Source organism: Macaca thibetana, chromosome 1, assembly GCF_024542745.1.
Source record: "Macaca thibetana thibetana isolate TM-01 chromosome 1, ASM2454274v1, whole genome shotgun sequence".
Taxonomy (NCBI): Eukaryota; Metazoa; Chordata; class Mammalia; order Primates; family Cercopithecidae; genus Macaca; species Macaca thibetana.
The window spans coordinates 13684911-13697115 of NC_065578.1; the positions used below are offsets into that span (position 1 = coordinate 13684911).

Genomic DNA, 12205 nt, shown 5'->3' on the forward strand with positions numbered 1-12205 from the left:
GCCTGTAATCCCAGCTACTCGGGAGGCTGAGGCAGGAGAATCACTTGAACCCGGTAGGCAGAGGTTGTAGTGAGCCGAGATCACGCCACTGCCCTCCAGCCTGGGCAACAGGAGTGAAACTCCATCTCAATAAAACACAAAATTAAGCCAAAACAAACCTGCCTCTTCTACCTGTGTGACAACGGACATACTGTTAGCAGTCACTCACACCTTATTGTGAAATAGACTCTTAGTGACAGTCGAGTAGGGAACAGGGGCCCTGGCAGGATGGAAGATTGTAGAGTATTGATCAAGAGGAGAAAATTCCAGCCTTGGCGACTGCTAGAGATAGTGAGCTGAGGCAGGAGCGCTGAGGGGTGGTTGGGGCTGAGCCTTTTATAATCTGACCTCTCCAGCCTTCCTCCTGTTCTTCCTCACCTGGCACCCGTTTCCTGGTCACTCAGGACCCTCCAGCCTTGCAGCTGCCTTTGTTCACACCACTTCCTCCTTCCCAGTCGCATCCTCTAGGGTCCCTCTGGAATGCCACCAACTTCTCAAGGGTGTCTGAGTGCTCCGAGTACATGTGGCCCTTTCCGTCTTCTTTTTCTTTGTACGTGCGTCTATTTGCTGGAGGCTTCTTGAGGCCAGGAGTCTTCCCTTCTCTTTCCTGGCCTGGAGTGTAGGTGGGCCCCAAATGTTTACCTAGAAAGAGGGCAGGGGGGTGTGGCCCCAAAAGCAAACCTCCTACTTAGGAGTTTTGCTAAGAGACTTGGACAGTTCCTGGGCTGCCTCCGTGGCACATGAGGTTGGGGGTCCTTTGATGGTGGGATCCAGGAGCACTAACCTGAGAGTGGGGCCTGTCTGGGGCTTTCACCCCAGTGCCCCCATGCCCAGAGCCATGCGTGGTATGGGCAGGGACCTCTCCATGTTAGGTGGATGGAGGCGTTCCACAGACGTCACCGAGTGCCCCTGATGTGTCGCACAGACACTGTTTCCAGCACTCGAGACCCGATAGTGAAGGAGACAGGGCAGGATATGCGATCGGGCCCTGTTCTCGGATCCTGTGTCCACCGAGCACGCAGCTGGGGAGTGAGTGAGCCTCCAAGTCACTACGGGGTTTTGTCCGGGTTGCCTGCTGTGCTGTTGACACTGGACAGGAGCGGAGCCGTTTTAGGTCTCTTGAGGCTGTGACAGTGAGGCTGAGACAGACTGATGGGAAGGAAACTGTGAAGAGGGGAGAGGAGCTCCCAGGCAGGACACAGCTCTGCGGAGGCCCCGAGGTGCAGCGAGTCTAGCGCCTTCCAGAACTGAGAGAAGCCGGCAACCTGAAGGAGGCCTCAGACAGGGCCGAAGAGGCAGCTAATATGCCGAGCGGGGCGGGGAGGCTGTCGGGGCCAAGTGAGATGTGCCTTGCACTTCAGAGGCGCCCTCGGGCTTCTGTGGGGAGGAAGGACTCAGGTTAGGAGGAGCTGGGAGGGCAAGGTGGTACCCTGGGAGGCCTCCTCTCCTTAGAGGGGTGGCGGGGCCCATCGTGGCCTCAGGAAGTGATGTGAGATGGACGAGGAAATAGGGGCTGGAGTTGCCACCACCTTTTCCCAAGGCGGCTGGTGGGAGAGAGGTGCTCCATCCTCAGGGCTCAGCCCTGCTCCCCCTCTGCCTGCCCCCTCCCCTGGACCTGGCTCTGCCCACTCAGCCTCGAGGCCAGTGGATGCCTAGGGAGTCCAGAGGGTTGTAGTGCCTTAGAGATTGCCAGTAGGCACTGATGGCGAGGGTAGGAGAAGGCAGTGCATTACCATTATTGCACCCTCTCTGTACATGGCATTCACGGAGTACTTCTAGCATATGTACATGGGGTACTTCCTGTGTACATGGAGCACTTCTTATGTACATGGAGCACTTCCTGTGTACCCAGGGCACTTCCTGTGTACATGAACACTTCCTGTGTACATGGAGCATTTCCTTTATGAGGAGGGGCACTTCCAATGCCTCCGAGGAGCCTCACAGCCAATGAGGGTTAGACCCTGTTTAACAGATGCAGTGTCCGAGGGTCAGCAGGGAGGGACTTGCTCATCAGCCACCACGTGCCTGGCTGGAGACCTGGTGACTCCAAAGCTGTGCCCCCAGCCATGCCCCTTCCATGACCCTCGTGGTAGAGGACTGTGCACCGGACCTCCAGGGAGTACACATCCCCTTTTAGCAGCAGGGATGCTCCTAGCTCTACCTGCACATGTCCGGTCCAGCCAGGGCTGCCCTTGGCCCCTCCCCTGGTCCCTCTGTGATGTGGAATGGAGGGAAGGGGAAGGCAGTATGGGGAGGAGAGGAGTCCGTGCAGAGGGTGGGACGGCCGGGTGGCCAGCGCAAGGCTGGTGAGTGCGGCGCCTTCGTCTGTTCATTCTCGAGGGTGGCCAGGTGCCAGGTGCTGTTCTAGGCACGAGGATGCGGCCATGGACAAAACAGACTCAAGTTTCTGCCCTCCTGGGTCTTACAGCCAGCCTGTGGATAAACAGATCCACAGGGCATGACAGGCGCTGACGGCTACTGCGGAGAAAGAGCGAGGAGGAGGGAGGCCGGGGCTCAGGGTGGCAGGGTGCAGGGCGGCGGGGCAGAGTGTGCTGAGCTTCCACCATAGCGGTGATGGACACAGACAGCCCTGCACCCCCACCCGCCTCTGGAGCCCACATTGAGTTTGGGAAGGAGACAGATAAATAGAGTATCACACAGGGTGGTGAGAGAAGGCCCTTCCACGCAGGTGATGTGGAGCGGATGCTTGTGTCACAATGAGGAGGCAGCCACAGGAAGAACCAGGAAAGGATGTTCAGGTGGAGGGCACTGCAGAGACAAAGGCGCTATACTGGAAAGAGCGTGGCATATTGTAGAGAGGGGGACGAGTGTGGCTGTAGGTGGGAAGAGACAGAGGATATAGGCAGAGGCCTGGCCCCAGCCAGGGCTGCCCTTGTCCCCTCCCCAGGTCCCTCTGTGATGTAAAATGAGGGAAGGAAGGGGAAGGCAGTGTGCGGAGGGTGGGGGTGGCCCAGTGGCCAGCACGAGGCTGGTGAGTGTGGCACCTTCATCTGTTCATTCTCAAGGGGACCTGCTTAATGAATATTTCAGCGTGTCCTTCCACCGTCTCCTAAGTGAGGTTTGCTCCTTCTCTTAATGCGCTCTCCTGAGAGTTATGCAGAGGTATGCGTAGCCTGGCGCCTGTGCACAGCCTGATTGCCTCTAGCACCCCTCAGCAGTTCTGTTTTCACCGTTGCCCAGGTGAGCTGACCTGGGTGTGGGTGTGTCTATCTGCCCACAGGACTGAGAAGCTGACAACACCTGCGTTGACATGGCTGTCACTCTGAGAGGAGGACATACCTTCTGGGTCCCTCCCAGCACCCAGGGCCTGAGTGTTCTCCTTGGCCCCATTCCTGGGGCCTCACTGTACGTAGGGTTGGATTTAAGTGCTGCAGAAACCTCTGTCCACGGTGTCACCTTGTCACTGCTCATTAGACCCTATTTTCCTGCAGGACAGTCAGGTGCAAATGCGTAAGTTCTGTTTGTACACAGTGCTGAGCTCCTCAAGGTTATGTGTTTTGCAAAATGTGTTGAATATGCCTTTCTATGGCTGTTTCCCAAGCATGAGACTGGGAGTCCGGGCTGTGGAGTCAGCCAGGCCTTGGTTCAAATCCCAGCTCTGCAACGCACTAACTTTATGACCACCTGGAGTTACTTAATCTCTCTGGGCCTCGAGGTCCTAATTTGTAAAATGGGATTATGATGGTCCCTAGCATCTGAAGGTTTTGGTGGCTTAAATGAGATAATGCTTATGCAACTCAACTCAGCATACTGTTGGCTCGTGGTTATGATGCTAACTCCTAAGACCGTCGGCCACTGGAGTGGGCATTCTGAGTGCAGGACAGTGACGGTGGATTCCCCAGAGTCGTGGTGGCGGGTGGCGGGGGTCTCACTAGGTGTGCTCTGCAGACTGTGGGTGGGGCCTAAAATTGGCGCTGGGGCTCTTTGGAATAAGGCAGTGGTTTCGAGGGATTCTCCTCCCTTCACATATGTAGGAAAGGCCCTGAATGCAGAGCAAACAGAAAAGCCAAAGCAACCTCAAACCATCCCCAGAAAACGCGAGTGAGCGGCAGCCGACGTTCCTGTCCTCTAACCCTGTGCCCTTCTCCCCTAGTGCTCCTGCGGGAAGAAGTGTCGCGGCTCCAGGAGGAAGTTCACCTTCTCCGGCAGATGAAGGAGATGTTGGCAAAGGACCTGGAGGAGTCACAGGGCGGCAAGTCCTCCGAGGTCCTCTCGGCCACCGAGCTCAGGGTCCAACTGGCCCAGAAGGAGCAGGAGCTAGCCAGAGCCAAAGAAGCCTTGCAGGGTGAGTGATGAATGAGCGGCGGTTCCTTTGCTGGGGGCTCAGGCCCCAGGGATCTGGGGTCCTCCCCATGCAGCGGAAGTGACGCACGCAGATGGACACAGGGGTCTCCCAGCACCCACCTCCAGCCACGGCTGCCCTGTCCCTTCTTCAAGTGGAATTCTGCATCTTGTGGGGTGGGTGCAGATGCCATTCCTTCCTCCAGTGTGACCATCACACATTGCCCATATGGCTGGATGTGAGGTGCCTCCCTCTGGGGTGTGATTAGGGGGTGGGCATCTTGGCTGGACCAGGACGCTGGCCCAGCAGCCAAGTCTCTCTTACCCGGCACCCTTGGGGTCCTTCGGTGCCTCCACTCAGAGCACAGTGTGGCTACACTAGTTTCTCTGCTGGAGGACATGTCTGTGTCCCATGCGTCCCTCTTGCTCACCATGATGGGCTCTCCTGGGCTCAGAGGAAGGAGTTGGAAGATGACATGGTGTAGTGTCCAGGGGGTCTCTTGAAGACAAGGACCACAGACCCGTAACTACCATGTGGCTGGTGTGTCTTCAGCCAGAAATTAATTTAGATGAGGAAACCGGTGTCCACATGCTCAGCCTGGTTTCCCTGGAGGGACCCACATCACTCTCTCCCGGGAGGCACCTGCCCACATTCTGTGGGGCTGGAAGAAGGGTCTCAGCAGGTTATTTGAGAAAGGTTGGAAGCCATCATGTAACCTGTCAATGGACTCCACAGTGCTTGGAGAACTCAGGCATCAAACATCTGGGGAAAACATAGCCTTAGGGGTCTGCACTGATTCTCTTAAGCCCCCTCAGTGTCTTTGCTTCTTCTAGAAAAGACAAAGCTTTGCAACCTGCTTTCCAGTTATCATTCACTAGAACAATGAGTCCTCTTTAAAAATGTTGTTTCTGAAGCTAAAGCAGGTTTATTAATTAGGTTAATACCGTGCTGCTGTAACAAAGAGACCCCAAAACACAGAGGCTTAAAGAATCTGTTTCTTCCTTAACCACCCCGCAGTGAGCATTTGAGTCTGGTTGGGTGTATGTTTTCCCCTCGGTCTATGAGAGACCTCAGGGAAAGAGCCAGAATCGAGGGCCAGAGATTTGCCTTTGTGAGAGCTTGGTCATGTGACCATTCCTTGATGCAGAGGATTCTGGGAAATGTAGTTTCTAGCTATGTGGCCTTGTCCCAGCTAGGACTCTAACAGGGTAAAAGGGAGAATGGATTTTGCTGAACCATTAATTGGCTCAGTCAGAGCCAGTTCGCTGACAAAAGGTGTGATATGGGCAGCAGGCCAAGAAGGCTATCTGTCCAGTGCACAGCTGACCATCCCCCGGAAAGCCTGGGAAGTCCTCAGTTGAGGGTGAGCTTCTATCCAGAGTGTCACAGCACTCTTGACAAATGTTCTTTTCAGCAGTACATGTCGCTCTCCGAGGCAGGTGGATGACCCTCTTCTTCTGGGGTCTTGTTTCTGGTGGCGCCATGGCGGCAGCGTTTTGGGTGGTCTTTTGAAGCTGCAGTGGATTTTGGGGAACATTGTGGCCCAGCTGACATGGCATGCCTGGGAAGTCATTTTGCCAAGCAGGCACGCTTCGCCTCTATGCAGCCACCCGGCAATCTAGGCAGATCTGTGTGAGCCATCCTCCATGCCCAGTTTCCCAGGATCCTGTAATATCCATTCTCCTTCATCAGGATGGAGACCCACGTCTCGGGAATCTCCCACAAGCAAGTGCTGCTGGGCCCAGGCTGTGCAAGCTATTGTCGTTTGGTCTTGTGAAGCTTTCTCATGTAGTGGAGAGTACAGGGTGGCTCAGAAAGCAGCCAGATGCTGCTCAGTCACCTTTCCCACTCTGTGTCCCAGGGACAGAGACGCTGACCTCCGTGTCTTTGACCAGGGACAGGATTTTCACCCCTATGTGCTCTTCTGGACCTGCAAGGAGGAGAAAAACCTCCCTTAGCGGTTCCTGGGCCTAGAGGGGTGGGCCGGGGGTTAAGCAAAGGCTCACTTACACCACCATCCTCAGCTACTGGGATGTACAACCTAGCTTTCCAAACCTCAGTTTCCTGATCTGAGTGATGGGACATTAACGGTGGCTTTGCAGGAGGTTGTGAGAATGAAAGGAGGTAATGCCTGGAAAGGTGATAAATAGTTCCCGCCGTTATGATAATGTACCTCCTTCTCTCTTTAGCCCACAAGGCACAGAGCTGTACAGGCAATCTTTCCTAACTCTGTGCTGTAAGATTTCTTATCCACCACCAAAGATCTTTGGCCTTGCCCAGGGATGCAGAGATCTACCCCTTTGTAGGAATATTAATATAAGCAACAAGGACTTGTCAGTATTCATGAAAAAGGAAGCTTTATTGAGCACCTACTGGGTGCCAACACCGTTCTAAGCACATGACTTACCATTCACCTCAATCCTGCCAGGAGCTGGAAACCCCATTTCTCAGGTGGAGACGCCTGAATGAGGTTCAGGGAAAGTAAATAACTTGACCAAGGTGACAGAGCTAATTAGCAGCGGAAGTAGAGACTTCTTCCCGCTGCACAGACACGCCTCATCTTCCCTCTGGGTGTGTTACGGGGAAGGAAGTTGGCCCGGATGCGAGAGACAGAAGCCATTCTTACTTCAGTGGTGGTGACAGCGGACTCAAGTCAGATCTGGGCTTGAATCCCACCTCTACCACTTATTAGCTATGTGAGCTTGAATGCATTCCTTTGTTTTTACTTTTTTATTTTACTGTAAGTTCTGAGATAAATGTGCAGAACGTGCAGGTTTGTTACATAAGTATACATGTACCATGGTGGTTTGCTGTACCTATCAACTCATCATCTAGGTTTTAAGCCCTGCATGCATTAGGTGTTTGTCCTAAAGCTCTCCCTCCCCTTGCACCCACCACCCAACAGGCCCCAGTGTGTGATGTTCCCCTCCCTGTGTCCATGTGTTCTCATTGTTCAACTCCCACTTACGAGTGAGAACATGCGGTGTTTGGTTTTCTGTTCCTGTGATAGTTTGCTGAGAATGATGCTTTCTAGCTTTATCCATGTCCCTGCAAAAGACGCGAACTCATTCTTTTTTTGTGGTTGCATAGTATTCCATGATGTATATGTACCACATTTTCTTTATCCAGTCTGTCATTGATGGGCATTTGGGCTGGTTCCAAGTCTTTGCTATTGTAAATAGTGCTGCAATAAACATACGTGTACATGTGTCTTTATAGTAGAATGATTTATAATCCTTTGGGTATATACCCAGTAATGGGATTCCTGGGTCAAGTGGTATTTCTGGTTCTAGAGCTTGGTTGCATTCTTTAACCTCCCTGCCCCATTATTCCTTTGCTGAGAGTAATAGTAACAATGCCTGTGTTTCTTATAATTGGGACTGATAAACAGTAGCCTACTTCATAGGGTTGTTGTGAAGATTGAGGTAGAAAGTGCGTGGCCTGGTGTGTAGTACCATTGGTGCCAATACTGAGATCTGATTGGAGATGCTGTTTGTCTGATTCTCATGAGGGGTGGTCCAGACCTGAGACCCCCCCGAGCCTATCCAAGCTCCAGGTAGCAGCATTCCTGAAAGGCAGTGAGATGGGCACCTTCAGCCGCCACGAGCATCCTGCCTGGAATTCTACAAAGTCATAAATAAGATGCTTCACCAGCCACAGCACATGGTGAGTAAATTGCAGACAGATGTGGGCAGAAGGAGTCCAGGGCATGGAAAGGGATTTATATGCCTATAATGAGGAGAGAGGGAATAAACGCGCAAGCCGAGCAAGCAGCAGATGTTGGGCGACACTTGTTAACATCCAGTGTCCCTAACGTGGGAAAAAGCAAAGCCCCCAAAGACTTACCCCTGGCAGATTCCCTCTCCAACTAACTCCCCCACCGTCTTGTGTTTGAATGAGACCCGAAATTTCTAGCATGTGAGAGGAATAGGAACTCAAGCAGGCACCCAAAACATCAGTCTGTGGTTACAACACAAAAGCAATGAAAAGAATCGTGTTTGGGAAAAAAGGAGGCTTAGAAGATTCCTTTGTTTCTTTGGAAATGAGTGTGGGAAAGTTTGGTTTTGAATTTTGGTCTCCTCATGAGCTTAAAGGCAGAAACCTGAATGATTGTTTAAGAGAGAGAGAGAGAGAGAGAGATTTTTTTTTTTTTGAGACAGGGTCTCACTCTGTCATCCAGGCTTGAAGTGCACTGGAGCAATCTCAGCTCACTGCAACCTCTGCCTCCTGGGCTCAAATGAACCTCCAGAGTAGCTGGAACTACAGGCACATACCACCATGCCTGGCTAATTTTTGTATTTTTTTGTAGAGATGGAGTCTTGCCATGTTGCTCAGTCTGGTCTCAAACTCCTGGGCTCAAACGATCTGCCCGAGTCGGCTTTCCAAAGTGCTGAGATTACAGGCATGAGCCCCAAGCCCACCTCATCAATGATATCATCTTATGTATAAACTGCATGAGCCCTGCCTGGCTCATGTGGTAAGCATGTAGCTTGGGGGACCCCTTTGGGGTGTCTGTTGATTTCCTCAGGCCTCCTCAATTTCATGATTTCCCTGCGAATCAAGGCAGCACAGAAACAATGATGGTGAAAATTTGCTTCATTCCTTTTTAAATCTCTTAACAGCATGTCAAGTGTTTTGAGCGTGTTCCCACAACAATAAATACTCTTTGAAAACATAATTTTTAATGACTACATAATGTTCTAGCAAATGGAGATACCATAATTTATTTAGCCGTTTCCCTATTATTAGACATTTAAGTTGTTTCTGCTTTTTTTCTCTCTCTGTCTTTCTGTTTGTGTTTTTGCCGTTACAGAACACTGTCATAAAGATCCGTGTGTGTAAATCTGTTTATTTTCGTAAGACGCATTTCTTAAGCTTTTTGGTCTGAGGACCACTTTACACCTTTACAGAATTGAAGACCCCCAAAGAGCTTTTGTTCATTTTTAATGAACAAAATTAATGTTTTCAAACAGTATTAATGTTTTCAAAATTAAAACTAGAAAAAGGATGTAAATCTTCAGTAATTTATTTTAAAATCATCATAATAAATTCATTATATGTTAATGTAAGTACAGTATCTTTTTCTTTTCTTTTCTTTTTTAGATAGTCTCACTCTGTCACCCAGGCTGGAGTGCAGGGGCATGATCTTGGCTCACTGCAACATCCGCCTTCTGGGTTCAAGTGATTCTCGTGCCTCAGCCTCCCAAGTAGCTGGGACTACAGGCACCTGCCACCACGCCCGGCTAATTTTTGTATTTTTAGCAGAGACAGGATTTCACCATGTTGCCCAGGTTGGTCTAAAACTCTTGATCTTAAGCAGTCTGTCCGCCTCAGCCTCCCAAAGTGCTGGGATTACAGGCGTGAGATACCTTGCCCCACCAATACAGTTATCTTTTAATGAGAAGTAGCTGTACTTTCCCAAACAGATTTGAATGAGAAGAGCAGCACTGTTTTTTAAACATTTTTGTAAAACTCACTGGTGTCTGGCTTCATAGCAGAGTGCTGAGTTCTCATCTCTGCTCCGTCTGTCTAGTGGGATTGTTGTTTTGGTTGAAAATCTGGCGTACACAGTTTTGTATTAATAGTTGGAAAAGAAAGGATCATATTAATTGCCTTGTTAGATAATTGTGAGTGTTCTTTGATACCATGCTGAAACTCAGTGGTAGTTTCTTGAAGGTTCGTTGCAGTGCGTATCTGAAACCTAATCCTTTGTACTCTGCTACGTTAAAATCCTCTGGTCTAATTTGCGCTTCAAAATTGGTATTTTACCCATTTTTTTTTTTTTTCTTTTGAGACGGAGTCTTGCTCTGTCTCACCCAGGCTGGAGAATAGTGGTGCCATCTCAGCTCACTGCAACCTCCATCTCCTGGGTTCAAGCAATTCTCCTGTCTCAGCCCCCCGAGTAGCTGGGGCTACAGGCGTGTGCCACCACACCCAGCTAATTTTGTATTTTTAGTAGAGACTGGGTTTCACCATGTTGGCCAGGGTGGTCTCGAACCCCTGACCTCAGATGATCGCCCGACCCAGCCTCCCAAAGTGCTGGGATTGCAGGCATAAGCCACTGCACCCGGCTCCCGCATATGTATTACTGGGGGAAAATGGCTTGAACAAAGTCTGGAAGACTAGTCTGTACATGGAGGTGGGAAGGAATACCTGATGTTGAGGCTTTGCTTCAGGCAGATGGTAGGCGATGGCCATGGTGAACTCGACGGTCACACCAGAAGCTCAGGGACCTTGGAGCTTTTCAGCAGGAGTCACTATGTGAAGTATGGTGTTTTAGGATGTCCCCATTTTCATTTCCCTCCCTCTCCCTCTCTTTGCAGCCTGGTCACTGTCTTTCTGGCGCATGGTGGTGTGGTTACATCTGTGTGGCTCCTGGATGTGCTGATGGCGTCACCTCCCTTCTGTCCCCTCAAGGTCTCTGCATTTGTATTTTATTCTCCCCCAGCCTCCAGATGGTCACTCTTCCGCCTGGTCCAGGTTCAGGCTCCGCATCCTCTAGGCAGCTTTCTGGACCAGCTTCCCTGCCCAATGGGCTCAGGGCCTGTCGTTGGCAGAATAATGATGTCCCCCTCTCCCAAAGATGTTCCCAGCCTAATTCCTGGGACTTGTGAATGAGTTAGGTCACACAGCAAAGGGGAACGAAGGTTGCCAATCAGATGTCCTTGGGATGAGTCTCTGGTGGGCCCGGTGGATCACAAGGGCCCTTGAAAGTAGACGGGGAGGCAGAAGAGAGAGTCAGAGGAGATGTGACCCAAGGAGCAGAGGCCAGAGGGATTTAATGTGGGGCTTTGACACATTGTTGCTAGCTTTTAAGAGGTAGGAAGGGGCTGCAAGCCAAGGAGTGCCGGAGACCTCTAGAAGCTGGGAAAGGCAAGGAAACAGACTTTCCCTAGAGCCTCCAGAAGAAAGGCAGCCCTGCCAACACCAGGGTTTTAGCCCAGTGACATCCATTTTAGACCTGTGACCTCCAGAACTACTATAAGAAAATTCATTTGTATTAATTAATTTGTGTTATGTTAGGCTAGCAGTCCCCAACCTCTTGGGCACCAGGGATGGGTTTCATGGAAGACAGTTTTTCCAGGTTCCCGGGGTTGGGGGATGGTTTGGGGATGATTCCAGTGCGTCACATGCATTACATTTCTTGTGCACTTTATTTCTATTATTATTACATTGTAATATATAATGAAATAATTATACAATTCACCCTAATGTAGAATCAGTAGAAGCCCTGAGCTTGTTTTCTTGCAACTAGGTGGTCCCATCTAGGGGTGATGGGAGACAGTGACAGATCATCAGGCATTAGATTTTCATAAGGAGCTCATACCCTAGATCCTTCATATGCAGGGTTCACAAGAGGGTTCACACTCCTATGAGAATCTGATGCCATCGCTGCTGATCAGACAGGAGGTGGAGCTCAGGCAGTAATGTGAGCGATGGGGAGCAGCTGTAAATACAGATGAAACTTCACTCGCTCCTCACCTCCTGCTGTGCAGCCTGCTTCCTAAGAGGTGAGGGACCAGTACCAGTCCATGGCATGGGGCTTGGGGACCCCGTGTGAAGCCACTGCGTTGTGTCACTTTGTTACAACAAGAATAGAAAACGAACCAGGCCCTCGGACTTGGCAGCCCTAAACGCTGCCCTGCCTCAGGGCTTAGGACATGTGAGGGTCATCTCTTTCCTTTAGAGACCCCTGCAGGGCACACAGCAGCCAGCACAGGGCGGGTGGAGTTGGCTGACACTGACTGAGTGTGGAGGAGAAGAAAGGATATGGAGTTTCCTCTCCTTTCTGGAAGGACTAAGGTCTGTGGGAGCCTTTTCCCTGCCACAGAGTGAGTCACCTGCCTTACACTGAGCTCCTGG

The 12205-nt window shown here is 51.0% G+C and overlaps 1 protein-coding gene across 6 annotated transcripts in view; it reads left to right on the forward strand.

Annotated features, from left to right (window-relative positions):
• KAZN (kazrin, periplakin interacting protein) overlaps positions 1–12205 on the forward strand; it is a 1229956-nt gene that overhangs the window by 1070701 nt on the left and 147050 nt on the right. For all 6 annotated transcript variants that reach the window (XM_050788146.1, XM_050788155.1, XM_050788173.1 and 3 more), the window contains one exon: positions 4154–4345. In XM_050788146.1, coding sequence (XP_050644103.1) covers positions 4154–4345 — 192 coding nt within the window. The remainder of the gene's footprint in view (positions 1–4153; positions 4346–12205) is intronic.